General features: G+C 31.4%; 2 protein-coding genes across 4 annotated transcripts in view; one reads left to right on the top strand and one right to left on the bottom strand.

Annotated features, from left to right (window-relative positions):
* The window catches only part of LOC126735622 (nephrin-like), a 1,136,035-nt gene that overhangs the window by 145,407 nt on the left and 963,924 nt on the right, over window positions 1-26,704 (top strand). The window lies entirely within an intron of this gene.
* LOC126735633 (WAS/WASL-interacting protein family member 1-like) lies at window positions 1,289-16,470 on the bottom strand. 3 transcript variants are annotated; one of them, XM_050439695.1, is made up of 4 exons: window positions 16,183-16,470; window positions 15,798-16,075; window positions 3,787-3,931; window positions 1,289-2,112 (listed from the first exon to the last, which is right to left on the bottom strand). In XM_050439695.1, the coding sequence occupies exons 2-4, from the start codon at window positions 15,852-15,854 to the stop codon at window positions 1,613-1,615; spliced, it is 702 nt and encodes a 233-aa protein (XP_050295652.1). In that variant the 5' UTR covers window positions 15,855-16,075; window positions 16,183-16,470; the 3' UTR covers window positions 1,289-1,612. The 3 variants fall into 3 exon arrangements, with proteins under 3 accessions (XP_050295652.1, XP_050295650.1, XP_050295653.1); XM_050439693.1 differs by having other exon boundaries at window positions 15,798-16,030; XM_050439696.1 differs by lacking the exons at window positions 15,798-16,075; window positions 16,183-16,470 and adding an exon at window positions 7,122-7,207.

Below are 26,704 nucleotides of genomic sequence, written 5' to 3'. Positions count from 1 at the left end.
GTATTGCCCAATATTTTTATACAGAGTAGATTAAAAGAAATTTAAGACAATTTATTCAACTAAAAAAATAAGTATTTATTAATAATCTCATATATTAAAAACCTATTTTTATTTTTAAGAAATCGACCAGTATTTTTTAAATATATTTATAAATATAGACAACTTCAGTTCCTATAAAAAATATTTATAATTTAAAAAAATGTAGTGTCACGGTTTAATTTACTGGTATACATCGTTTCGAGGCAGTTTGAATATTTCAACGTCGTATCTACAAAATTCCGTTATTCTACTAAATTGCTATTGCACATAAAGCCGACTTTCACAGATACTGAAAACTTCTTTACCCTAAAGAATTATTTTTTGCAAAAAAAAAGATAAATAAAAAAAGGACTTTTTAAAGGTGTTAAGTTTTAGTGAAACTGTTGCTAACCCAGCATCGACATAAAAATTATACGATTACTTCTGTATACCACATCAGCAATGAAAAGCTGGAAAAAAACATGATATAAATTAATAAAAAAAAAAGTAAACGTCCTCTTTGCATTAAGAAAAAATATATTTATTAAATAATTCTTAACGTTAGTAAGGATGGTTATCTTATTCAAGTAAGACCGATGCTTTATCGGTGGGTGATAAATTAAGAACTTTGTTTTTTTTTCACGCAATTTGAAATATTTAGTAAAGGTGCTCTTAAAAAATAAATAATTATCATAAAAAATATTTAAATTTGTCCTTTTCTTATAATATACAATGGACAAAAAACTTTTAGAATAAAAGTAGACTGAAGAAATAAAAAGTTTGGCTCTGGGCGGAATTTGAACTTGCGCAATCTCCGTTTTTCCAATTTTTATATTTACTTTAAATTTAAAAATTTTAACACTTAGTAGTAGATTTAATAGCCGCAAATATGAGCAATCCCTGGCATTTAAGGACTTTGCGGAAAAAAATTGGTAGTGACCTCCCCTCACTACCAATTTTTTTTGGAATTATAAAATTTTTTAGTGAACTTGCATATTTAATAATTATTTTTAATACTTCACAAAAATGGAATCACATTAGGCCAACCCATTATGAGCACTAAAGGATTAATGTAATAAAATTCAAAATGCATTAGAATATTTTAAAATGCAAAATTCATTAGTGCTTATGCCCAAGTTGTTGTTAGTTTTTGGTATTTTGCTATACAATAGGCTAACTATTACGTACACAAGTCCAAAAAATATTGAATTATCTACGTAAGATTTCATTTTGAAATATTTTATTTTATACCTGATTTAATAAAATACTATTAATTTATTTTATTTATATTGCTGAATTTTGTACAAGCCACCCAAAATAGAGGAAAACATGTTTTTTTTATTCCATCGATTTTATTAAAAATTGTAACAATATAAATTCCTAAAGAACTAATAACAAACGACATATAACTTATGTACAAAAATCACATTGAAACAAGAGTGATACACCAATCATATTATAGGACAAGTAGAAAAAATAGATAACAAAAGTAAACTTATATATAAAAATTAAAAATAATCAACAACACGCAGAATGTCTATGACACAAACTATCATACTCTTGTCAGTCTGTAAGGAGGTAAGCATTTGAATTTTTAGTGTCCGTGACCTCCACCTCCATGATGGAAGACATGTTTGTATACCGGTACATGCACAGGGTATGGTTTCTTAATGTATTCTACGTGATGCTTTTCAACTTCAATTTTAACGGGTTTGGGAACGTAAATTGGTACAAGCTTTTCAACTGTGATGGGTACTCTCTTCTCGATTTCTTGAGGAACCAATTTGTAAATTGGAACGGCTATGGGTTGTGGTACAGGCACTTGAACTCCGTAGGGTTGAGGTACTCCAACTTTAATTACTTGTGGATGTGGTACTCCTACTGGATGAGGTACTGGAAATTCGATTTTTTTAACTATGGGTACTGGATAGTGTTCTTCTTTAATGATTTCTTTGGTAGGTATATGTTGGTGTTCTACGTGAACTTCTGGTTGTTGATTAAAGCCTTCATGTGACCCATCCTGTCCATGGATTCCTAATGGTTGCCAACCACCATCTCCTCCACCACCGGATGATTCGTGACCACCTCCATAATCTGATATAAAAATTTGTTTTGTTAATTAGATTTTAAATAAATTATAATTATTAGTTTATGTGAGTAGTATTTTAATTTACATTTGACATTTAAGTTTTTTAAAACTAATTATCTTGCTTATTAGTTTTTTGGTAAATTTAATAAGTATAGTAAATATAGTTCTCTAAAAATTTAATTTATAACAAATATTTTATATTGAATATATAAATCTTTAAAAGCTATTTTTTGCTACATAATCAATATTTAGTAATAAGAGCTTTTATAGTAAAATTTTATCAGTATTTTAACAGTACTATCTTTTTGGATAATATACATAAAACCAATACAAAATAGTATGCAAACAATTCAACTTTTAGAACTCGTTAAAGTTTCGATTGAGCTATTGTAAGGGAAGCAGTTAGAAGTTTTTTAATAAAAATGGTAATGTTTCGTTAAGCTGTTACTAAACTGCCCAAATTTTATTTATGTGTTAAAAAAGGCTTTTTATATAGGAGAATGACAAGCACTTTAATTTAATAATATTATAAAATTTAATTAATAATATTTATTTATATTTAAATTTTTGGCTTATTTATTTATAATAATTAATAACCATTGTACAGTATAAACCTACTAAAGTGTTATAAAAGTAAAACCATAATTGATATTTTGTTATGACTATATAATGTTTTAAATAATATATAACTTTTATTTGTAGTTGCTAGTGGTATTTCATCTTAAACCTTTCTCACGTGACTTATATTTAGCAAACTTGAAGAGATAACTCACCTAAAGTTAAATGTATTCATTCACTTACAAAAACAGATTTAATTATTATTATTAAAGCATAGCTCTCTAAAGCCAGTACTCCTATTATTTTTATGATAATATCATATCTATTATATAATATTGCCTGGGCCTTCCCTGTATTTGTTTTAGTTAAAACACTTATTAATATGGAGAAAGTAGGAAACGTTCAATATTCTTAGTCATGGAAAATAAAACTTTTACTCTAATTAAAATAATTATACTCCAATTATATCACTAACTTCTATGGTTTTATTACGCATTTTTAAAAAAATAATAAAAAAAATTAATATTTAATAATTTAATAGCAGTTGAAAAAAATATGGCTGATTATAATTTAGATTACGTAGTTATGTAATATTTACCTACCTAGAAGTTAATTTCTAAGGACGTAAAATAATAAAATAAAAAAAATTAAGTTTGTAGTGTATCAAATATTTTTGATTTATAGTATTGAAATTTATTTTATTTTTTGCCTGTGACCATTAATTATTTGATTTTGATTGTAGGTTTTTAAATAGACAAATCAGAATGTATTGCGAGCTAACCGTTGTTATTTCATCTCTATATCGAGTACTATTATTTCAATTTTTAAAGTGTGCACTAGGCAGTGTATTTTAGTAATATTTTTAGTAAAAGTCGTATAAATGCACAGAGAGATAGATAAACAGACAAACCAACAGACTTACTTTCTTATGAATACTCGTTAGTGTGAATAGAACTGTCTTCATATGATACTAATTTTAATACTTTGTCCTTAAATAGTAAAGGTAGAAACAAGAAAGTTATTTGAAAAAGCAATGTAAGGCCAGAGAGCATTTAAAAAATTATCATTTCTTCAGATGTTTTATATATATATATAAGTTCAAAAATATATATATTACTTACCTCCACCTCCGTAATCTCCAGCTCCTTCATAACCACCTCCCCCACCACTAGCTCCTTCATGCCCAGACAAGTCGTTGCCACCATGATCCTCAAGTAGTCCTCCATTGGTGGTTCCCAGTGCTAGGACTAGCAGAACTCCTAAGCACTAAAATAAAAGAATTACAATATATATATTTAAGAATTAGGGAAAAATATATAAAGGATTTAATAAATGGTAAAGTAATTATGTATTAATTATATTTAAAGGAAATAGTAATTAACAGCTGACGTGTTTGGATTGAAAAAATATAAAAAAACTAATCTCCGTATAAAGAATTGCTCGAAAAAATTAATAAAGAATCTGATAAGCCGGACATTTCCCATCTGTCGTAACTTTCTCTACCCCGAGCGGCCAACTTATAAAATTAACTTTTTGCCTTATTCAATGAAAGGCGGAGAATGTAATATGATCTAGTTCCTGCTTGGCCGCTCGTTTCCTTCGTTTGTTCATTATTTGATTAATTTACTTTCATTATGTCGGCTTAATCCGATGATATAGAAAGTAAAAGTTGTTTTATCTTTAATTTTTATGTAAGAGCTATAATTAAAGAAGACGTTGAGAAATTATAATGTAAAAAAGTAATATTAATGGACAACAGTTTTTTTACTTTTTATCACCCTGAGTTAATATTAAAATTTAAAACCCAAGTTTTATATTGACCCAATTGACTCAGCAAAAAGCATTATAAATAATTTTTTTTTAAATACTATCAATATATTAAAAAAAAAAAAGAGAGTACCTTGTATATAAGCAGTATATGTATATCAAATTCCATTTAAGAAAAGTGAAAAACTTTGTATGGTAAATATTAGAAAACAGAAAGGTGAAAAAATAAATGATATATATAGATTTTTTGATAACTAAGGGACATTATATTTTGCAAAAACACTATTATGAGAAAACTCTTAAAAGCTATTTTAAAAGAGAGTCTTAATACTTGATTCTATTTAATTTTTTTAAAATCTTTCATTGTATCATTTTAAACATCAAATTTTAAGCATAAAATATATTCCAATTATTTTTATAATTTATGCTTGAAAATAAACACGTTTCTTATTTTTAGTTTTTTCTGAAGAAGTCGCTGAAATATAGGACAATATATAGAGAAAAACAAACGAATTTTATTAGTCATAGACCACAACCTGATTTAGCATGAAGTACTGCATGATTAAATTTATGACAGAAATATAGAAAGTAACTTTAAAAGCAACTTAACTGATATCCTTTAAAGTTATCAAAATAGTTACCTACAAATTTTAAAACTGGAGCAATATAATAAACGTTATAAGTTATTTATATTACTCATATTAATATTGAAATGAAAACTATAAAATTACTATTTTTTTAAAAATCCTTTCTACATAACATTAAACTACACTACGTTATTTATACAAGGTGTCCCAGAAAAGAGTGTCAAGGGGTGGCGCAGAGGTAGAGCACTCCTCAGGGAATCCGAATCACACCGTATCTTTTTTTTTGTTTTGGAGTTATGATTTTGTTGTGATTTTTTAGTATTTTCTATATTTTTTTAATATTTACACCATTTTTTTTTTCTTAGCTAATTTTCTATAATCATGCCTGATTTTTTATTTAAATATTTAGTCAAAACTTGGGCCTAACTGACATAAAAACGACTAACTCCAACAATCAAAATCATGCGCTCAAAAATAAAAATTAATTGCTTTAAAAAACAAGAGGGAAAAAAGTCCAATAAATTTAAAGGCATTTTTCATTAAAAAAAGGATCATATACAGGGGCTGATTTGGATTCCCGAGGGATGCTGTACCTCTGCGCCACTCCTTGACACTCTTTTCTGGGACACCCTGTATATTAGTTTATAGTAAAATATTGACTTCGGGCCGCAGAAGGAAAAAAAAATAGATTTCACTCAATGATAAATAGCACTGTCAAAATGAAAAAAAACTGCTTTTTGCTAGAAAAAATAGGGCAAACATCAAATTCATGTCGTTATATCACTCGAAGGAATCAAAGCGGTAACACCAAGGTGAAATCTTATTTTGCTTTTTGTAATATAGAAAACACGATACCTCAATAAGTTGTAAAAGGTATAAATATAAAAGAAAATTTCCGATAAAAAGCCGAAGCGAGAAAATCTTATGAAAATATTATTTGATAATTCCGTTATTATATCTAAAACTTGAAATAGTAAGTAAAGTGGTAATGCAGTAAGTAATATATTATTAAATTTAGTGGTAAGTTTTTTATGTTTTTGTTCTGTTAAACTATTTATTTTAGATTGAGAAAGACTTAATACAAAATAAAGTGTAAAAGTTAAATGAAGTTAATTTAAGGTGTGCTTTAATTAGTTTCTTATTAAACATAACTTAAATTAAATAAAATAGGATTTTGGATAAAAAAGCAAAAAATTTAGAATGAAATTGCTTTTTTAAAAAGGAAAGCAATAGTTTTATATTTGTCCACCTAATTTCCCTATAATAATTTTTTTTTAATTGAAGACGCTCAGTTATTTACTCTAAATTTCTTTATATTATGCCGACATTTAAACACTTAAAAAATATGTAAAATTATTAAAAAATATTTGTACATAATATATTTTTTGACAAGACTAAATATTATTTTAAAGTTTATGTAAATTCGCCTATTGATTAATAAATATAATAATATATGTACGACCGATCTTAACTTTCTATTTGTTTTTATGGGTGAAATACCTAATATTAAGTCGCAAAAATTATTAATCTTCCAAGACTTAAGTTCCCAACGAATATCTAATATGTTTGAAGAGGTCTTTTTTAAAAATAACGTTTCTCTATGAGTTGGAACTTACTTGGACGATACTTTTTTATTGGAAGTAAGAAAATTATTTTTTTTAGATCAAGTGTCTAGTCTTGCATTGAAGATAAATATTTGAAATATACAGAGTATCCTATTAAAAAATTCTAATGTAATTTAGTACCCAATTTATAAAAAAAAAATATTTTGTCTAGTTATTTTATCAAGTTAAGCTTAATTTTCTATTTCTTAAAAAAATGTTTTTGAAACAGAATATTTTGGCTAGTTTAAATACCATATTTTAAAATTTTGCAATATTTTCAATATATTAATATTTATTAAAATTTAATTTTTATTTAAAATTGACATATGGCTTTTTTTATATTTTGTTTTATCCATAAAATAAAATATATCCAAACTACACTTCTTAAAAATGCACACATTCTGAACACTCTATTCACCCACACAACAATGCACTTCAACCACACTCTTTACTACAATTTAGGAAGGAAGAAATTTAAAAAAAAACGTATTTACTTACAGTAAATCGATTCATTTTCTAGACTTGATGAAGACCAAACCAAAACTAATGATGCTAACTTACTCTGGTTCCTTCTTATACTATTGCGATTGGCAAGGCGTGACTGGGATAGTGAAAGGCTTTCTTTAAACTCCGGTTTATTGTAAATACTCTTAGACAGGGATAAAATGAATCTCATGCAACGTGGAGCACGTCTCTTTCGAGTTATTCACGCTTGATGAAATAACAGTCAAAGACATATAATGGTACGTAATTATAGCACATTCTAATTGACAACGATGAATAATCGGAGTGCATCTTTCATCAGAGGAAACATGAGTAGCTCATTATTTCATATATTTGTATTATATTATTTTAAACATTAGAACCTAATGACATGTATTTTATTTGAATACAATGTTCAACGAAAATGTTATATGATATTTCTTGGGATTACTGACTAATAGATACCTACTATATAGGTAACTCTCTGGAAATTGTATCGAGGGATTATAAGAAATAGTTAAATATTATAATTTTTAAGCGTACCGAATGCCCCAATAAGACTGTTTCTCGAGCATATCCCGCGAACTGTTCATGGTATGACTAAGGGGTAAAAAAAAAACAAGGTAAGTCGGTCTTGAAGAATCATGTCAATCAATATTTTCAAGTTTTAAATATGATCACCAGAGGGCGAAACTGCCATCTTAAATTTTTAAATTGCGTTTTCTTGCATGCGAGTTTGTCTTATATGCGAAATTTATTGTTTTTGCAATAATCTGCTTTCACCTTTTAACGGTTTGACCGATTTTAACAAATTTGGTATCGTTGAAAAGAGCCTTTAGTTTTAAAAGTCTGAAAACCCAAATAGGTATACTATATCCAACTTCATTAATTACATAAGCAGACGCGGATAGTCGTTGATAGATCTTTTGTTTAGTAAATTAGATTAAGATCAAGTATTATTTGTTTCGATTTTCGATTTTTCTTGGAAAAGAATACTTAGATAATAGAAGCTGAAGAGTCGCTTTTAAGAGGTTCCTTTGCTTTATATAAATGTGCAGTCTTATTCAGTTATCTCCTTACAAATTTAGTACCTATATATCCCATAAGTTAGGTCCCGTGTGGTATCACTGCAATAGCTCCACATAGCGAAATCCATAGTCTTTGTCTTTGCCCCCAAAATTAAAGCCTTTTTAAGCCGGAAAAACTTATTGCATCCTTGAAGAAGCAAATACATGGAATCAGTCACGAAACAAAAAAGGTAGTCGATTTCATGGATACTGTGAAATCATTGTAGTTTATTTACTGAACAAGAAACAAAAATTACAGCTGTTAAAACATCTAAATGATAATGTTATAATATACTGAAATTAAACTCTATGATTCAAGATAGGATTCAAGAGGACCAGCAAACGATTTCTAATTTACTGGCTATTATAAACAAAGATATATTAACAGAGAAGTTATTTAAGTGCTATTAGATTGAGAAAAAAACTAAAATAGACCTAGAAATAACTAATAGACACGCAAACAAAATTAAGAGTGACCTAATTGAGTATCAGTTGAGTGATTTCTGAGCTCAATAGACAAAAGGCTAAACGTGATAAGAACTTAATTTTAAAGTACAGTAATAATATGCCTTTTATAGCAAAGGGTATAACTAATGGTTCCAAAGGTAAACAAGACAATATAAATTAGCCCTATTGCAGGTTCTCTGCTATAATGGTGAATCTAAGAATGAAAATAAATGGCTTACATAAGGTAGTTTAATGTTCACAATATAATATTTTGGTTTTAGTTAAGAGCTAAGAGTTATCTATTAGATAACTATAGGAACTCGAAACTGAAATTATTCTAATCGCGGAATCTATTCCGCTATAATTGGTCACATCTGGCTAGTGGGACAATATAAATTCCAAGATATTGAAGTTATCCTATAATTCAGTAGAGCAACTGTTTGTGTTATGTAGATTTGGTTAATTTTTCATTTGGAATAGAGTCTTCTTACCCACAAATTCATATACAGCGCTATATGAAAAGTATTGCCACACAATCGACATTTTCAAGCAAGATTCTTCCAATAGTAATTTCTATATTTTTGGTAATATCAACGTACCAGATGGAAATTGGGGGAATGACGACTCTGTGGTAGTAGCTTATCCACCTAATTCAGCAGGTTTAGTTCTGGGTCAGAGTTACAATTATCTGAATTTTTATTAAAATATTGTTTAATGACACATTTATATACCTAGATCTTATTTTAAGTAAAATTAGATCATGATTGTCTTTTTCTGAAATCATATTAATAATATTATAACTTTTCTTTAGTGGTAGTAGTGGTAGTAGTAAAAGTGGGAAAGCTAGAACTTGACAAATAGGCCTAAATAGTTTCCTTTCGCCAACCCTGAAAATCACTCACCTCTACGCCTCCACCCTCAATGCGCAATCTTCACTTAGTCAGCCCCGTCCTTGTAATAAAAGCTTACACGTTATCCCAGTTCAGATCTTTAATATTTTCCCATTGAAGTGTCGTTGGTTCAAAAGTTATTGTTCTCAGGCGACTTCACTTATCACAGACATCTAGTATGTGGTATGAAGTTTCCTCTCCTAAACCGCAATTAGGACGAAGCATGCTTTTTGTTATACTAAGAAGGGGTAGATACCTGTTCAGACAGCTATGCCCAGTCAGGATTTCCACCAACTCTCTGAAACCCTATTGGGTCTTTGCTAGCAGTCGCCTTGCTTTAGAGCCGTTACGATCTGGTATCATCTCCTTGGCCCATCTACATCCTTCTGTACTCCTCCATGTCTTATTTTTTTTCTCCCAGGACCAATTATTATGTGCCTGGGAAGTTTTTTAACTGAAACGAGGCACAGTTCGAGGCTTACGAAGCGCTAACGGAACATTGTCAAATGTTCTCGTTTATTGTCCTTGACACCCTAGTGTCCTGGGACTCACCTTAGTCTCACTTTCCTGTGTGCTGGAAGTTTTTCCAATGCGTCTCTGCCTTGGACTGGACTAGCGCTGAGCTGGCCCTGGGTCTCTGAATCCTCTTGAGGGCAGCTTGACGATTAGCGTAGATGCCTCCGTTATCTTAGGATACTTCTCGTTTGTTTGCTACATTAGGAATAACAAACACCTCCACTTGCAACTCTGATGCGCTGTCATGGTGTCCCTATTAATTCAGACTGGGAGCTCCGGTAGCCCAAGAAGAATATTTAGAGGTGCCGCAGGTGTTGCTCTCATGGTTCTAGTAATTTCCAGTAAAACAAAATAGTCTTTGCAGTTTAGTCAGTTTTTGAGCGTTGATGACTTTTAACGCCGCTGGCCACCATACCACGCCTCTGTATCAGACCCTTGATCGTATGCCTGCAGTATAAAGCCCATTTTAGACCTCATCTTGTACCTATTGTTCGCCGTAATTACCATATTAGAACTGTTGCCTTATTGCTGTCTTAAGCAACTTACAAATATTTGATTTGCTGTACCAAAGTAAGGCGAGGCTGACATATAGTAGGAGGTTTAAAGTCTGTCAAATTTCGTCTCTTAGTAAAGAGAAAAAAAATCGTTTTTTCTGGGTTGATCGACAGCTCTGCCTTCTGATAACACTATTCCACCATCCCGTACGCGGCTTGCATTCCCTTACCGACTTAATTCACGACTTTACCCGTAACAATCACTAGCTGATTGTTTGCGTAGGCCTGTGTATAGAATCCTTTACGTTCTAGCTTTCTGAGGAGCCTGTCTATCATCAGACACCAAAGGTGTGGCGCAAGGCAATTGTCTTGCAGGCCGTCTCCCTTCTGTCTGGAGACGATAGTCTCCTAGTGTAGCATTGATCTTTTCGTTTTCCAGTGCCATTTTGACCCACCTGACCAGGTGAGCCAGAGTACCTCTGGTCAGAACGGCGTGGCAGAGGTTAGAGCGCTAGTTAAAGAGCGCAAGTTCCTTGTTCTTTATGGATTTTTTAGCCTTGCTCCTATAAAGTGAAATGCCGGTTCTTACAGGCATGCTGATTTATACGTAGTGGTGATTATGTTATTATCTGCGTTGTTAAATACCTGTTCAAAAGCTTTCTATTGTCTTTATTAGAAATAAAGTCAGGCTTATTGCCCTAAAAAATTTTGATTGGCGGTAGTTTTTCTTGGCTGGTTTAGGGGATAAATACCACATCTGAAACCCTCCATGTTTCTGGAACATGCTTCATTACAATGCTGGCCTTAAAAACTCTCTTTAAGTAAGGAAGTGTAATTTCAAGGTCTACCTTTAACATCATGGGTATGATTTCATTAGATCCCGCAGCCTTATATGGACTAAACCATTCGCCCACCGCCCAAGCTATGGATTTTTTTGTTATTTTTTTTCTATGTTTTTGGCGAAACTCCAGTCCAGCCCGGGTCTGGTTCCTTGCTTTAAGGTTTGGCGTTTCCTTCTCCAGTAAAGTGAGTTTTAGGAAGAAACTCGATAGTTTTTTCTTTGTTTGAGGCTCATAGTTCAACTTTCTTCAGGCATCCTACCTAGGTTTTTCAGTAGGAGGCCAGTACATTCAGGAGACGAGTCGTGTCCGAGAGAAATTCCATCTCACCACAGAACCTGCGGTCTGATGTTATTAGTTTTCTTTACAGCATCGGACTTCGTTGTTAAATTTCCTTCTAGTTGTTAAGTATACATCCCGGTTCTCTTCAGTTCCATCCTTAAGGGTGCGGTGATGCGCCCTTTTTACTTCTTTTTTAAGACGGTCCATGTCATTATACCAGTGTAGTCTCTTATTGCTAACTCTTCTGGGAGAACATGCTCTCTTGTAAGAATTGATCATTATACTGGTTACTTTTTACTGGTTACTATTAGCTGTAACTAGTTCCTCTTGAGAGGAGGCTCCACCTAGAGTACCCATGGACTGAACAAAGCTCTCTTTAAATTTGGTCCAGTCGGCAACTCTCGGATTTCTCTTGAGGAGCGCTTTCTTCTTATTCAAATCGAATTCGAGTCGGATCATTCTATGGTCAGACATCATTATGTCTTGTTATAGTCAGTTTTTAACCCTATCCGTAAATAGTCGTGTGATTAGCGTTATATTGATAATCTGTAATCTTATTCGATTGACAAAAGTCAGTTCCGCATTTACATTTGCTAACTCAAAGTTTTCCAATACTATATATTCTAATAATTCCATATATCTCGCGTTGGTATTTGTACTTTCCCATACAATGTTGTGCGCGTTTGCGTTACACCGCGCGAATAATGGAAAACCAGTATTCTAAACTTAGTTTAGGCTTCGATGGTGTATCAAATTACTTTCCGATAAAGAGTATATGCAGTATTTCTTATCCACTATTTATTATTTTTAGAAAATCTTTAGAATATGCATATTTAAATCTATTTTTAATTCTGGTGACCGTGCCAATATAAAAAATTATAGCCTATAATCTGCCAGTCTAAAACTCTAGAAAGTCTTATTTATGAGCAATTATATTTTTATCGTAAAGAGCAATTAAAAAGCCAACTTAAAAAGCGGCTTTAGGACAGGTAAGTCTACATTGACAAACTTGTTCGTATTTCAGCGAAGCTTATTGAGTGTCTTGGAGGGGAAGAATCGGTAAATGCCATATACATAGACTTCTCCAAGGTATTCGACAGGGTCGATCATGCTGTTCTACTCAGGTAGCTGAATGTTTTTGGTTATTTCAATCTTATGATTTGGGGACTTTCTGTCGGGTAGAACTCAACAGGCAAAGATCGGTAATAGGTAGCAAGATCAAGTCATGTAAGTGTTACTTCTGGTCTTGCCCAAGGGTGTTGTCTACCGTTACTTTTTATGTAAATTAATTGCTTTAGGAACAGTCTATAGTTTATAGGGAAGTGGTATCTTCTTATGATCAAATCTAATTGAAGAGTGATTCTAGATAGACTACAAGAATAGTGTACTGCTAATAGGCTATTCCTTAATGTTAGTAATTGTAAGTTTATTAGTTTTATTAAGGAAAATTCAAGTTTGAATCTGCATATGATATAAATGGTAACTCTATCCAGTCTTGGAACAACTTCTAAGGATCTTGGTGTATGGTTTAAAAAAAGTGTTAAGCACCTTAATTTCAAGACACATATAACTAATGTGGTTATCAACTACTCAAAAGTGCTAGGCTTTGTTTTGCGTAATTGTAGGGAGTTATACGTACTTATTGTCTCTATTGAGTCCTGTACAAAGTTTTATTTGTCTTTAGTAGTGTCACAGTTAGAATATGCCTCAATGCATATGATTTCTATTTTATATGAACAGTTACAATGATCTAAAAAGAGTTTAAACTAAATTTATCAGGTTTTGCTTATACAAAGTTGATATCGAAATTCCCAATGTATATGATATTGAAATTTTTGAAATTGTCGAAGCAGTGGGCTGCTAAGGCAGTTGTGCATATAGGTCTCCTGATGGACCCGTCATGCCCCACCGGGGGTTACCAGAGCCCAACGGCCTTAGAGAAACCGATAAGGCTCTCTGGTCTGAAGGACTTAAAGTCACTCGATGCACTGCAAGTATTTGAACCTGGCGCGCGTGAGTGCCCAGCACTCACAATGCATAACGAAATTATTAAATAATAATATCTATAATTAGCAAATTATCAATATATCTGCTGGGTTTACATTTAAATAGTAAAGTTTTTTAATTTATAATCTTTTTTAATATGCGGCTTTCTAACCAAGAAGTAATTAATATGATGGCGATTTATTTTGAGTGTTTTTAAAATTCGACCATCGCAGCGTTTGGCCCAGCGCCTGCTAACAACAAGTAGCATCCATAGAACAGAGAACAAATCCATACAAAAAATTTTTTTATTGATGTCATGACAGCTGTAGAAATTAATCCCCAAATTAGTACTAGAGAAATTTCTCGAGATTTGGGTATTCCTTATAATAGTACAGTTCATCGCTATCTTTAACTTCAGAGGTATATAACCCGCTAAATATCATATTATAGGTGTATATCTGTTTTTAGAAAGTTTAGTCTAGTTTACTTTACAATCAAATTATAAACACTTTTTTCTACATTTGTTGCTATTTTAGGCTATACCATACACAATCAGTTTTTTCAACTTAAACCAAGCTGTTACTCCTCTGGATTTCGATAGCAGGATAGATTTTTGCCACAGGCTAATAAAAATAGTAGCAGAAAATCTTCAATTTCTTTTAAATATGTTGTGGACTGACAATAATCGATATCGGTAGCGATAAGCAATTAAACTTATATAATATGCACTTTTGGCCCGAATATAATAGTAATATAATTATTGTACTGTACTGATTATCCCTAGTACTGCCTTGATTATCCCTGGCGGAGGATTAAGGATAAGGTCCTTGCAACAAGGCCAAATTGCCACTATAAAATATACCCTCGATTATATCTATTATATTAAAGAGTCTTAATAAGTCTAAGATGCGTTTATTTCCTTTGGAGCAACATGGATGTTCTGATATATATTTTTTTATTGATTTTACTTTTAAAAATTACTTTTTAGACACACAATTACCTCTTTAACCTTTGTATAGATTTGGCAGCTAAATCAGAAACCAGTTTTTGAGAAAACGGTTTTCACTGTTGGATATTATTTGACTACTTTCTCATAAAGAAAATGACATAATATTTTGTTTAATTGTTTTATGATTTTGGGTCATGTTGTCAAAACTACCCTACTGGTAAAGAAAGATTCAATTAAACTAACTGTAACTTTTATTTGATTCTTATTACCTAAAGCATGCTCTTTTCAGCGATTCTAAATTTGTTAAAATCGGTCAAATCTCTTTAAAAACGTGAATGACAAATTTTTGTTGATTAAACAACATTTAAAAAAAAAAGTTTTGTTAGAAATTCATTAATTAGTTGTAGTTTTGATACTGCTAAACATAATTCTTGTCTGTAATATCTCATTCAAAGAAATTATCTAAGCGTCTATAAAAACAATAATTTTTTAGATATTTAGGATATATATGTTTTAAGAAAATCCCGGAATAATTAAATTTGTTTGTAAAGTCGTATTTGACCAGATGAGAAGCTAAAAATAATGCTCATCATTTTATATAAGGCTCTCATCGATGCCAGAAAATTACCGTGGTATCGCACTAATGAATTCGGGAAAAAAAATATTTTTTTTTTCTTAGACTAAAAGACTATTATAAATTATTCTCAGCAATCCCGGAATTGCTGGCAGGATTTAAAAATAAAATGAAGCTGTGCGCGGACAATGCTTTTATTCCCACATCATTAATCTTTTTTCAATTGCCTAAAGGGAAAAGAGTTTATGCGCACTCATATACTTTAAACGTTTAAACTTTTTTTTTGATTTACCGAATACCCTACTATGCCATAAATTATACTTTGTTAAAATTAGTACAAAACATATTCGAAGCATAAGTGTATCATTTCAAAATAAAACTACTAAAATAAAATCGAAGGATGTGTCAGTTTACTATTATTGTTTTATAAATTTGTTGACTTTGAAACGGGTCAATTTTATTTAGGGACCTCAGAAATCGAGGATTACTAAGTGCCTCCACCTTAAAAAGTTATAAAGGATTAAGATTATAAACCTTGTTATAAAGGATTAAAGTTGTCAAATAAGATGCATCTGCTAGGTTAAGACCACAAAGATACACTGTTGTAATAGTAATTAAATATTTATTGAGTATAATAAGTACAGTACCTTATTAATAAATTCTCTTTGAGAGGCCATTATAGTGGCAATGTAAAACATTACCATGAGACCATGCGTTTTCTGAGCTTGTCCCTTACAAGTCCCTTTTCTGTGGCTTTGCACCCCGTGACGTGACTGATCTGTTTGGTTTCGCTGTTGTCTGGTCTCAGTTTGGTACCACTCTGTTGTGCCGGTATTTCGTATTTTTCACTGATTATATGTTATTGATTGGTCACGATATCCTGTTTGTTTTGTAAAAGGGGAATTTCATTGTTATCCTATAACCCCTATACAGAATTTGTGGAGTGGAAGTGTTTTGAGTCCCAGTGGTTTTGAGCAAATTGTTCGGACTGTGATGGCGGCTTGTATAATTTTAAAGTGGCTATTTACTTACCTCTTGGCATTCCCCGTTCGCCTTGTTTTGTAAGATTTATCTCAGGGAGAGGATTTCTTTTGGGGGCCAATGTTTTGATTTTATCTTGACGTTTGTTTTGACATTTGGCGCCTTTTGGTGTATGTATTTTTGGAATTCGTTTAAATAAATACAACAATTACACAATTTCTGGTGGCACTGTGGTCTCGCTGAAAATTATTGGCAGCGGTGACCGTCATTTCTGGTAGGGCTTTGATGCCGGATTTCTGATGCCGATGGAGTTTATCTTACGTCCTTTTGTTTATGTTGACTCGGTCATGACGTCTTCCACTTGTGTGTTATATTTTCGCCGGCGATGCTTGACAACGGGCTTGAGCTGAAGCTGTTGTCACTACTTGCCACTCTTGTGGCAGATGTGAATGGGTTGTTTTTTTTTGATAGTTTTGTTTTGACGAAGAAGAGGGATAGCACTAGATTTCCGGTAGTTTCGTCGTCTCTATCAATAGGGAGTTACGATTCGGCCATCTTAGTTCAGTTGTGTTAGCGCTGCCAGAAAGTGCTTGAGCTGCGTGCGGCGATTTTTGCCAACTTAGGCAGGTTCGTTGTTGCTGTGGCTCCCAGTTAAGGGAAATCTAACCGGCGCTGCCCTTGTGGTATTTCCCATTTGATTTGAATATGGTTGAGGGGAAATCCACACTCATTTGAGGATTCGAAGCATGGGCTCACTACTCGTCTTATTTGCCAGCCTTAACATCGGCTCACTGGACTCAGATTCTTTGAAAGAGGGTTACCAAGTAAGTTTTATTACTCTCCTCCAGTATTTTTTTTTTTTTTTTGATTTTATGGCTTAAAGGCCGGGAGCTTGATGCTCATGGGTTATTTATCTTTTCGCTCTCTGTAGCTTCATCGGCTGCTATCGGGGGAAGAATTTCTGTTACTTTAGAGGTTTTCCTATTGCTGAAATTACTTGGCCATACAGTGTGATCTGTCTGGGGCAAGATTTGTTGTACTAAAGAAAGAAAAACTCTTCGTGGAGGTGACTCATTATATATAATTTGTTTGCTTCTTATAAGGATGGTTCTGGAATAATTAAGATGGTTGTATTCTAAGTTTTTTTTTTTAATTTAAAATGGAGTTTATTTAAATTTAAGTAAAGCTCAAATTAATTATTAAGTAAGTTAACTTAAATTTAATTTGGGGTTTACTACTGTTAATAGTCCTGTTTCTGCCTTGTGGGTTGGTTTATCGACTTACTGTGAGCATTGTGGCTGTACGATTTCAAAAATCAACCCAGTGACCATTATTTGGAGAGTTCTGTTTCTCTGTGGCTATACTATTCAACGTGGCTGCTTCGCTCTGGTTTAAAGCGTACTCATAAAGGAGTCATTTAGGGTGGCTTGACCTTACTGGCGAGGTTGGTGACACGAATTTACTGGTATCATAACATTCTTTACTTTTTCTATTATATTAGCAATAATATAATTCTTTAAATTTATATTTCATATTATATATTCCATATTACATTGTATTAAACTTTATTAAAAAATATACATATATTACTTATCATGTGTAAATGTGACATTCGGAGTTTATTACGTTATGCACTCGCAGTGAATTACGCTTAACTGACTAAATTTATATTATATACGGCGGTCTTAAACATTGTAAATTGTATCAATACTTCTTCACTTTTATGGTTGTAATTATTTAAGCACAGCTTAGCCTCGCGCCTGTATTTAATTATAGTTCTTTTATCAACAATTTCTGTTGTTTTTTTAAGTTAACATTGTAGCAGCATTCTCTATTTAGAATACTATTATTACATTGCATTTTTACCTTTATCTAACTGGTAACTAAGGTTAAAATATACAGTATAGTATTTGAACCAAGGTTTCTGTAATCCTATCACCCGCATACAGAGTATGGCTGTCAACTAGGTTTATGTAGGACAATTAATAAGGACTTCAATAGTTTTTTTTAGTAGTTATAATTTTGTTATTAATTGTTCGTGATTAATGTTGCGTCTTAGAGAAATAAGGGAATAGTATTGACAACTGGCATTATGGTGTTTAATTACGTGGCATCCTCTCTTTAACTTTTAGTAACCCACCCTATCCGACTGCAGCTGGGGCTACCATAATCTTACCATTCTTCCTTTATTTTCTTCCTGGCAGATAAGGGTCAGTAACCTAGTTATTTTTATTAAATTTAATTTTTAAATTAAAAGAGGGAATTAATGTCCGTAATAGGTTAATAATAGGTTAAATATATATTTATTACTTCTATCTTTTTTTAACCTTACAATCTGAGCACCTTTTGATTTTAATTATTATTTAAAGTCGCCATATTACGACGCCTATAATTTAGCTAAAATATTACTAAAGGAAATGGGCAATTATATATATAGAAGTATGATACTCGAATTTAGAAACATACATTTCATTGGACACTCTATCATATTTAAACATCTAAGCTTTTATATGTCACCTTGATCTAGAATATTATCGTCAACAATACTTTCAACCTACCCAATAAAAATTATGTTTTCTTGTATTATGGATCTTATCTTCAAATTTATTATATTCTGTTACAAACTTTAGTGATTATTAAAACGGAAATATTAACTTAAATTTTTAATATGTATGATTAGTTAAAAATAATTTTTATATATTCATTATTTGGTTCAACTACTTTTATGTCTTAAGCACTTTCTATTTTTATATTTTCTTTCTTTTCTTATATTTTTTTTAAACTGATATATATTTATAGTCATACTTTTATATTTTAATTAAAATGTTCTTTATTATTTATTAAAATTTGTTTTGGAAAAACTTCATCGGACTTCTTTGAATTAGCAGGCAATTTACAATGTATTTATTGCTATATTATTAAATTGTAGACATATTTAGGCTCCCCGCCAGCTCTTAAGCCTAAAAAAATCAACCATTTTTCAAGTTTTCCACTTACGAGCAGCTCTTCGCCTATTTTGTATATAAACAGATATAAAATAAGCCAGCACTCACGAGGAGGTGGCTGCCATCGAGTTCCATCCCTGCCCACCCATCAACCCAACCATATGAGCATTTTCTAATTTCCCCATTTATAGTCTGATTTGGTATTAAACTTTGGCATCTGGCTTCTGTGTATGGCAGGGTAACTTCCATAAATCTCCCTCTGGATAGCTGCTAGTTTTAATAAATTCTTAAATTTCTTCATCAGACAGATGCTTCGTCATTGGTGGCTCTGTTACTTTGCACTCTTGCCAATTTATTTAATCAATGTATATTCCGCTTCAAAATTGAACATGGGAATTTCAAATTTTCTTATCGTGCTATTCAAATTTACAGGAATTTTTTTCTCATTCGACCCGCAACTTAATATTTTTCTGTACCCTAATTCTCTTATATGATGACGTGAGTCAACGATCATCGTTAGTATAATATATTCAGGATGGCCATAAAAGCCATTTCGTTGAATTACAGGATCAACTATAGCTTTAAGTTCTTCACTTAAATATCTTGAATATGGAGTTAGCTGCCAAAGGTGAAGAGCTCCAAATATGCACAATGGTACAGTTTTTACTCGAAACCAAATCTTCACATATACTCGCAGAATATATTTTGTCAACACTTAATTTAGACAGGGGATTTCTTACCGCAATGTAAGCCCGCAAGATACGATTTACTGTTGTTAGCCATCTTGCGTGAGATAACTTGCCAGGAGATTTATTTAGGGATGCCGCGAGATACGAGACACGAGATGTCTCGTCTCGAAGCCATTTTATCTCGTCTCGAAAGTATTTTGTCTCGAATTTCGAGACGAGACGAGACGAGATAAAAATGTTCGAGACAAGGCGAGACGAGACGAGACGAGACGTCTCGATATATGTAAAATGCTTCTAGTAATAATTGGTAAAATTGTCATTAAAATCACGGAATAGGTTTTAATTATTTTTTTATTTCCCCATTATTATACTAATGGGCTTACGATTTGTGTAACAAATGTTGGTGGTGTGTAGATTGGAAAAAATATCCTTAGAATTTAGGGGTATGTTTATTTAAATCTCTTGGACCAGTCACGTCTGTTTTTATTTTAGCTGCGCATTTTTTTTTCAACTTAACGTTTTTATACAAGGTGTGTCATAAAACGGTGGGCTTTCTTATTTTAAACAAACACCATATTTTATTATATTTTTTGAATTTACCAAAAATTTAAGAATATTACCTGCATTCACCGGACGGAACAGTTGCGTCACTGTTACAAAACTATATCGAAACCCTCCGAAAAATGGTAAAGTCCAGTGCAACGATATATTAGAATGGTCACCCGTGAAAACACCAGCATTCCACCTGCCAAACAATGTCATCCAGCTTCTATTTACATTGTTTGAGAAGTAAAATGCTGGTGTTTTGATGGGTGACTATTCTAATATATCGTTGCACTGGACTTTAACTGCATTCATAACGTGTCGATTTGTCCCTAGAGTTTTGGTTTTGCCACATTTTGCAATTTGCTTTATAATTATTATTTAAAGAGGCTCCTATTTAATAATATATTCACATACATGTTATGTTTTTTAATACCTATCTTTCGTCTCGAACAAACAAAATCGAATGATACTTTGTCATCTGTTAAAAAAGTCTATGAAAAATGTCGACGTCTACAGGTAATATGTTCAATACGATTATTGGCATTTTTGTGCTAAAATAAGTATTCCTATATAACCTTCTAAGCCATGCTTCAAAGACTGTGTATACCCTTTATAATAAATTACTTACTTAATTATGGAATAAAGTAAATATAATAAATTATAAATTTTAGAATAAAAAAATATAGAGCCAACCAAATACACAAATTTATGTTTAATATTTTAATAGGTACATTATAGTTATTACATTGCACTCTTCATAAAGAAATAAAATAAATTCTGAAACTTAAATATTAAAAATACGAGAACAAATTAAGTTTACGTTAAATAAATATATTTTATAAACAGCAACAACAAATAAATACATTTAAAAAACAATATAATATGACAAGTAAGATATAAGTATAAACTTGAATGGGGTGCTCATATAAATATTTTATTATTAAATCTTAAATTAATTAAATCTTTCCCAACATGCCTACCTACCCAATTAATTTAAAAATCGAATATGATTTTTTTTAACTTTCATACTTAACTACCTATAATATGTTTATTGTTTATGGGGGTCTATTAAATTTTTAAGTTTTATCCTGGACTTTTACATAGGTATCAGAACTTTTCGAGACAAACGAGACGAGACGAGACGAGACGAGATAAGGTCTTGTCTCGACGAGACATAAGCTTGTCTCGTCTCGTCTCGAAAAATATTTGTCTCGAACTTTCGAGACGAGACGAGACAATTCTTAATCTCGTCTCGTCTCGTCTCGTGGCAACCCTAGATTTATTCGCTAAATTAGATGAACAGTTTCCAGTGGATATGGCAGTGAAAATCTCGTATAAATATTTTTGATCGCTACTTAATTCTTTTAAATTTACCTCAGGCAAATTAACTTTGATTGTTTCGTAGCACACGATAGGTAATCGCTCACATGTTTCAATAAGTTTGCCGATAGAACCCGAGAATGATAATGGTCCTGTGGTATTTCCGTCCAGATGTTGAACCAAATGTCGCAATGGCAACTCGTTTGCATGTAGTTGACATATTAGCCATTGCAAAGGTCGTTTAAGATGTAATTCCAACAAATGTATTACATCACCGGGAGGCCCAGTGTTAATGACAGTACCATAGCAGTCAACCGCAACTAACTCGCTAACTAATACTTCATTTTCGGTTAAATATTTTAGAATCGTTGAAGCTATGGTATTTGCAGTACCGTTTTCAGGTGTTACGTGTCCTATATAGTCGCTACCTGGTTTCTTTAATAACACTATATGTTCTTCGACAATGATTTTCCTAGATGACGATTCACCCTGTTTTTTAATGTGAAGAGTTCTATCTTTGCGTCCATCAAAATAGAGAGCTTGAAGACTAGTACCATCTTTTTATATTTTTTTGGTAAATCAAGTCGTTGCCTTTTTCTTTGTCGATCTAATTTGGACTTGTCTATTACATAAGATTGATCAGTTTTGGATATCAATCCAACATCTTGAACTGCACTGGCGATCATTGCTCTTGCTAATGCAGGAAAGTCGAGGGTTATGCCCGTAGAAGTTGACGGCTCTGGTTCAAAGTCTGGATCACAGTATGGTTTGCTTTGTACTGATATATCTGATAGATTGCCTTGTTCAATTTTTTTTCTGATACATTACGCGAAATGTTTTGTTAACTTTTGTCCTCCGGAATTTTACGTGAGAGGTCCCTGCTTTTTCTTTTTTGTTTTTTTGCTGCAAAATTTTACTTGTTTTGGCATCTACTTGCCCTATAGACATTAATCGTGTAGTTCTCTGGTCGTTTAGGGAAGCTTGCTCCATTTTGGGAACTTTGTATGACTTCTCACAAATATACAAGTTAAAATCGGTACATTTGCACTTTGAAACATCAAAGAGTTTAGTATTAGCCTCATCACGAAATTTTTGAAGCTTAGTTTTCGCCGCATCACTTGTTTTCTTAATTGACTTTTAAATGTTCATAAATTGTTGGTGATACTTTTTTAATAAGGCAATACATTGTTGATCTGATATAAACGGTAAGCTTGCTTTCATCCAAATTTCTTGAGTCTTTTTTCACTACAATTTTGATTATTTCGGTAACTGTTTTATTTTTACCTTCACCACTGCCGGCTACGTCATTTTGGATATATAAAATTATCGCATGACGTCACCATAACCTGGAAGCACGATTTCACATAAAACGGTAGGGTTATCAAACACGGGATCACGAACCGTTTGCCGCGTTAACAATTTTTGTCTCTCCGCCATTGTTTTCTGAAGTAAAACTTCACTCTAAACAATAATCGAAATTATTATACTTAATAATATAACGAATGAAATGTATAGCACTTTGAAAACACAACCGCACAAGACGCGAATCAAGAGTGAACTAAAAATGAACGCCTTTGACAAGATTGTTTGAGGGGCCGTTCCGTCCAAATATACCTGGCGGGGAGGCTTAACGTTGTTTAAGTTGAATAAAAATTTTTGTGAGTGTGTTTGAAGATATTTTTAGTTGTTTGAAGCAGCAGTCTTTAATAATATAAAATTTTATTTTTTTTAGGGATCGGGCGGGGGTGGTAAAATAATAAAATTTAAAAAAAGTAAAAAATTGGTATTCATTATGGACCATTTGGCAACTTTTTTTACTACAGGGATAAAAAACCTAGAGAACCTACCCACTTTAATAATCAATGGTCTTAAGTTATTTAATAACAATCTAGGACTAAGCAGCGATTTTGGTAACTAACAAAACGTGTACCGTATAGGTAAACCTGAAAACATTTCAATTAAATCTATTAAATACTTTCTACGTAAAGACATTTTAAAAAACGTGGAAAAGCTAAAAGGTATAGGAACTTTACGTAACCACTTCAGAACTGCCTGGATGCAAGAATCAAAAATAAAAAACTAATCGCTAAAGAAAAAGAATACACAATAGAAGAACCAAGATAAGAAGAAACGGGTAACCAGCTTCGAGAAACTTCCAAAAAGACCAGCCATCAAGTAGTACATAATTAACATAAGCAGTTTTAAGCTGAGACTCAGGATGAAGAGAATCCAAATAAGAGATTTACTTGAAACCAAATAAATAACGAGCAAGATAAAAGAGAAAATACTAAATTTTTTTTCTAAATTCGAACTATTTTTTTTGTTTACTAATATCTATTGTCTTGAGGTTAAGCTTCAATAGCAAAATTTTATTACTTTTTAAATTGAATTTTAGTTGTCACTTTCTCCTTTACATTTTATATATTTTATTTTAATCTTAACTTTATTTTTTTAACTCTTAACAGCGTTTTTTTTTTTTTTTAATATCAGGGTATTTAAAATTTTTCATATAAATTGCATATTACTGTTGGAAAATCACACATTTTTGGTATAATTTATAGGCCACCAAGCTCAAAAATATTCAAAAAAACACTCAAAACTTTTTTTGACATTTGAAGAAAATTTAATTGATATACAAAATATAACCTTATAACTTGCCTTGGTGATTTTAATATTGATGTTTCGAGATCTTTTAATAAGCGTACAGGGTGTCCCAAATTCAAGGCTTACCAATAGGATCTTGTAAACTAAAAGAGATACGAGGTCGGTTAAATTAAGGCAAGATTGCGCAATTTGTTGTTTAATAAAACGCCCTTTTGAAAATTTGAAATTTTAATAAGCATGCACCTTTATTTTACGAAAAGCTAAAAATGTACTCTGGCTGACTGAGAATATAAAACTTTTGCAGAAAGTAAGAGATAAAGCGCTTAAACAGTTTAAAATATCCAAACAACCATATAAATAAGAATAATATAAGCAACTCAGAAACTATATTACTGCAGCAATTAGAGTAGAAAAAAAGCCTTTTACAGGACTAAATTTAAATCTCTAATTTACATATGACGAAAAATAGAACAAATTAAATAAATTATTACCTTCCAAGTAAAAAACAAATACCGGAAGCCTTAAGAACATTGATGTGTTAAATAAATATTTTATTGAGAGCAGTTATATTTCTAGCAAAGTTAATTCAAAAGAAATACTTATTTTTATAATAATAGTCCTCTAGCAATTATAAATAAATTTTCTTCCAATATTATTAATTATTATAGCGATATTTGCAAAATTCTACTAAATATTAGACTAGCTTGTAGGATGCTTGTACACAAGATTATTCTTACGTAATATAGCACATTTTCTTTTCTTTCTTCTTTCTTTCTTTCTTAGATCAAAGGCTTTTGGAGTGGATAATCTTAATATAACTTTAGATCTTTGTTCTCCTTATTTAATTCCTTTTATTCTGCATATAATGAATAAGTATAATTAAAAACTACTTAACCTTACTACCCTAAAAGTTGGAAGGAAGTATTTGTAGTACCGTTACCTAAAGGGAATAATGCAACTAGTTTTGGTGAGCTAAGATCTATAGTATTATCTATAGTAGTATTCTGCCAACCTTTTTAAAATTTCATGAACGTATTTTTTACTCTCAAATAAGCAAATATCTTAATCAAAATGATATTTTACTACTCAAACAATCAGGGCTTAGAAAGAATTATAGGTGTGCCTCTGTAATGTCAGATGTAATTGATGACATATTAAGAGCGCGTGATAATAATAAGATTATGTCAGTGTTCTTGCTGCATTAATTGAAGTTTTTTGATTTTGTGAGTTATAAAGTGTTAAGGTCACTTTTTTACTTTGTCAGGTTTTCTTAAGATGCCATTGATTTAATTAGCTCCTACTTGAGTAATCGAACACAGCGCATTAAAATAGATATTTAAGTATCTGATCCTTTAATAATACAAAATTGGGTTCCTCAAAGTAGTATATTGGGTCCATTATTTTTCATCATATACACATCAAGATTTCATCTTAAACTAAAGAATTGCTCGTATCAACTATATGCAGATGACAAAAATAATGATTTGCTGGCTTTGTATACATCTTTTCTAAATCAAGTGTCATATTTTTCGGAAATAAAAATAATGTTTAAGAAATTTTAAATATAATATAAATATTAAAATAGGTTATGGTAAAATTCCTGTTGTAGATAAATGCAAAAGTTTGGGTTGTCGATTGATACTGAGCTGCGGTTCAGGTCCCACGTGGTCTATTTCATATAATGTTGCTTCTTTAATTAATTCTTTCAGTCCAAGTCTTCTAATGTTATCTAGTGATACTTTGCGTAGAAGAGTGACATCAATTCTAATGAGCCAGGAGTAAAATTTAGATATTTTTACATTATTCCAAGGATATTAATTGAAAAGATATTATTAAAGAATATTTAAGTAGGGTGTATTTATATTTATGTATTTATTTTATTTTGCTCGTTGTCCGTGTGCCTGGCATGATTTGTTTTAAAATTATTTTTAGTTATAGATTGCGTATTGTTTTAAATTGTGTAGGTTTAGTACATGCATGTTAGTACTTGGGTCGTTAGTTTTAAATATTACACGAAAACATAAATTCAATTTTCTTTTATTCCCTTTTTTCTTTGAGTCACAATGTTAAAGACCAGAATCTGCACTGCAGGAATCTAAATTTGTAGGCCTTTTATTTGCATATATAGTTTTTTATTTTATTTATAACTATTCTATATATTGTATGTTTGCAAATAAAAAACATTTATTATCATTATTATATTACTATTAATATTAGAGTTTTATAAAGTATCTGGTATTGTCCACACTATCCTAAATTTAGTGATACTAATTCAGGGTCCCCAAATTATCATTTTTGTTGATCTCGTAAGGACATGTGGATCGTCTAATTTCAAAAGCGTCCATCTACACTGAAGCTAATTTTAAGAAAAATGCAAAAAACTGCTATAAAAAATACCTTGTAAAATATTGTATTTTTTGTCTTTTATATCTATGAATGTACTAAAATAACATATTTTTAATAAAATAA

The sequence above is a fragment of the Anthonomus grandis genome, chromosome 4 (assembly GCF_022605725.1).
Source record: "Anthonomus grandis grandis chromosome 4, icAntGran1.3, whole genome shotgun sequence".
Classification (NCBI taxonomy): domain Eukaryota; kingdom Metazoa; phylum Arthropoda; class Insecta; order Coleoptera; family Curculionidae; genus Anthonomus; species Anthonomus grandis.
This window is presented reverse-complemented; position numbering and strand designations above follow the sequence as displayed.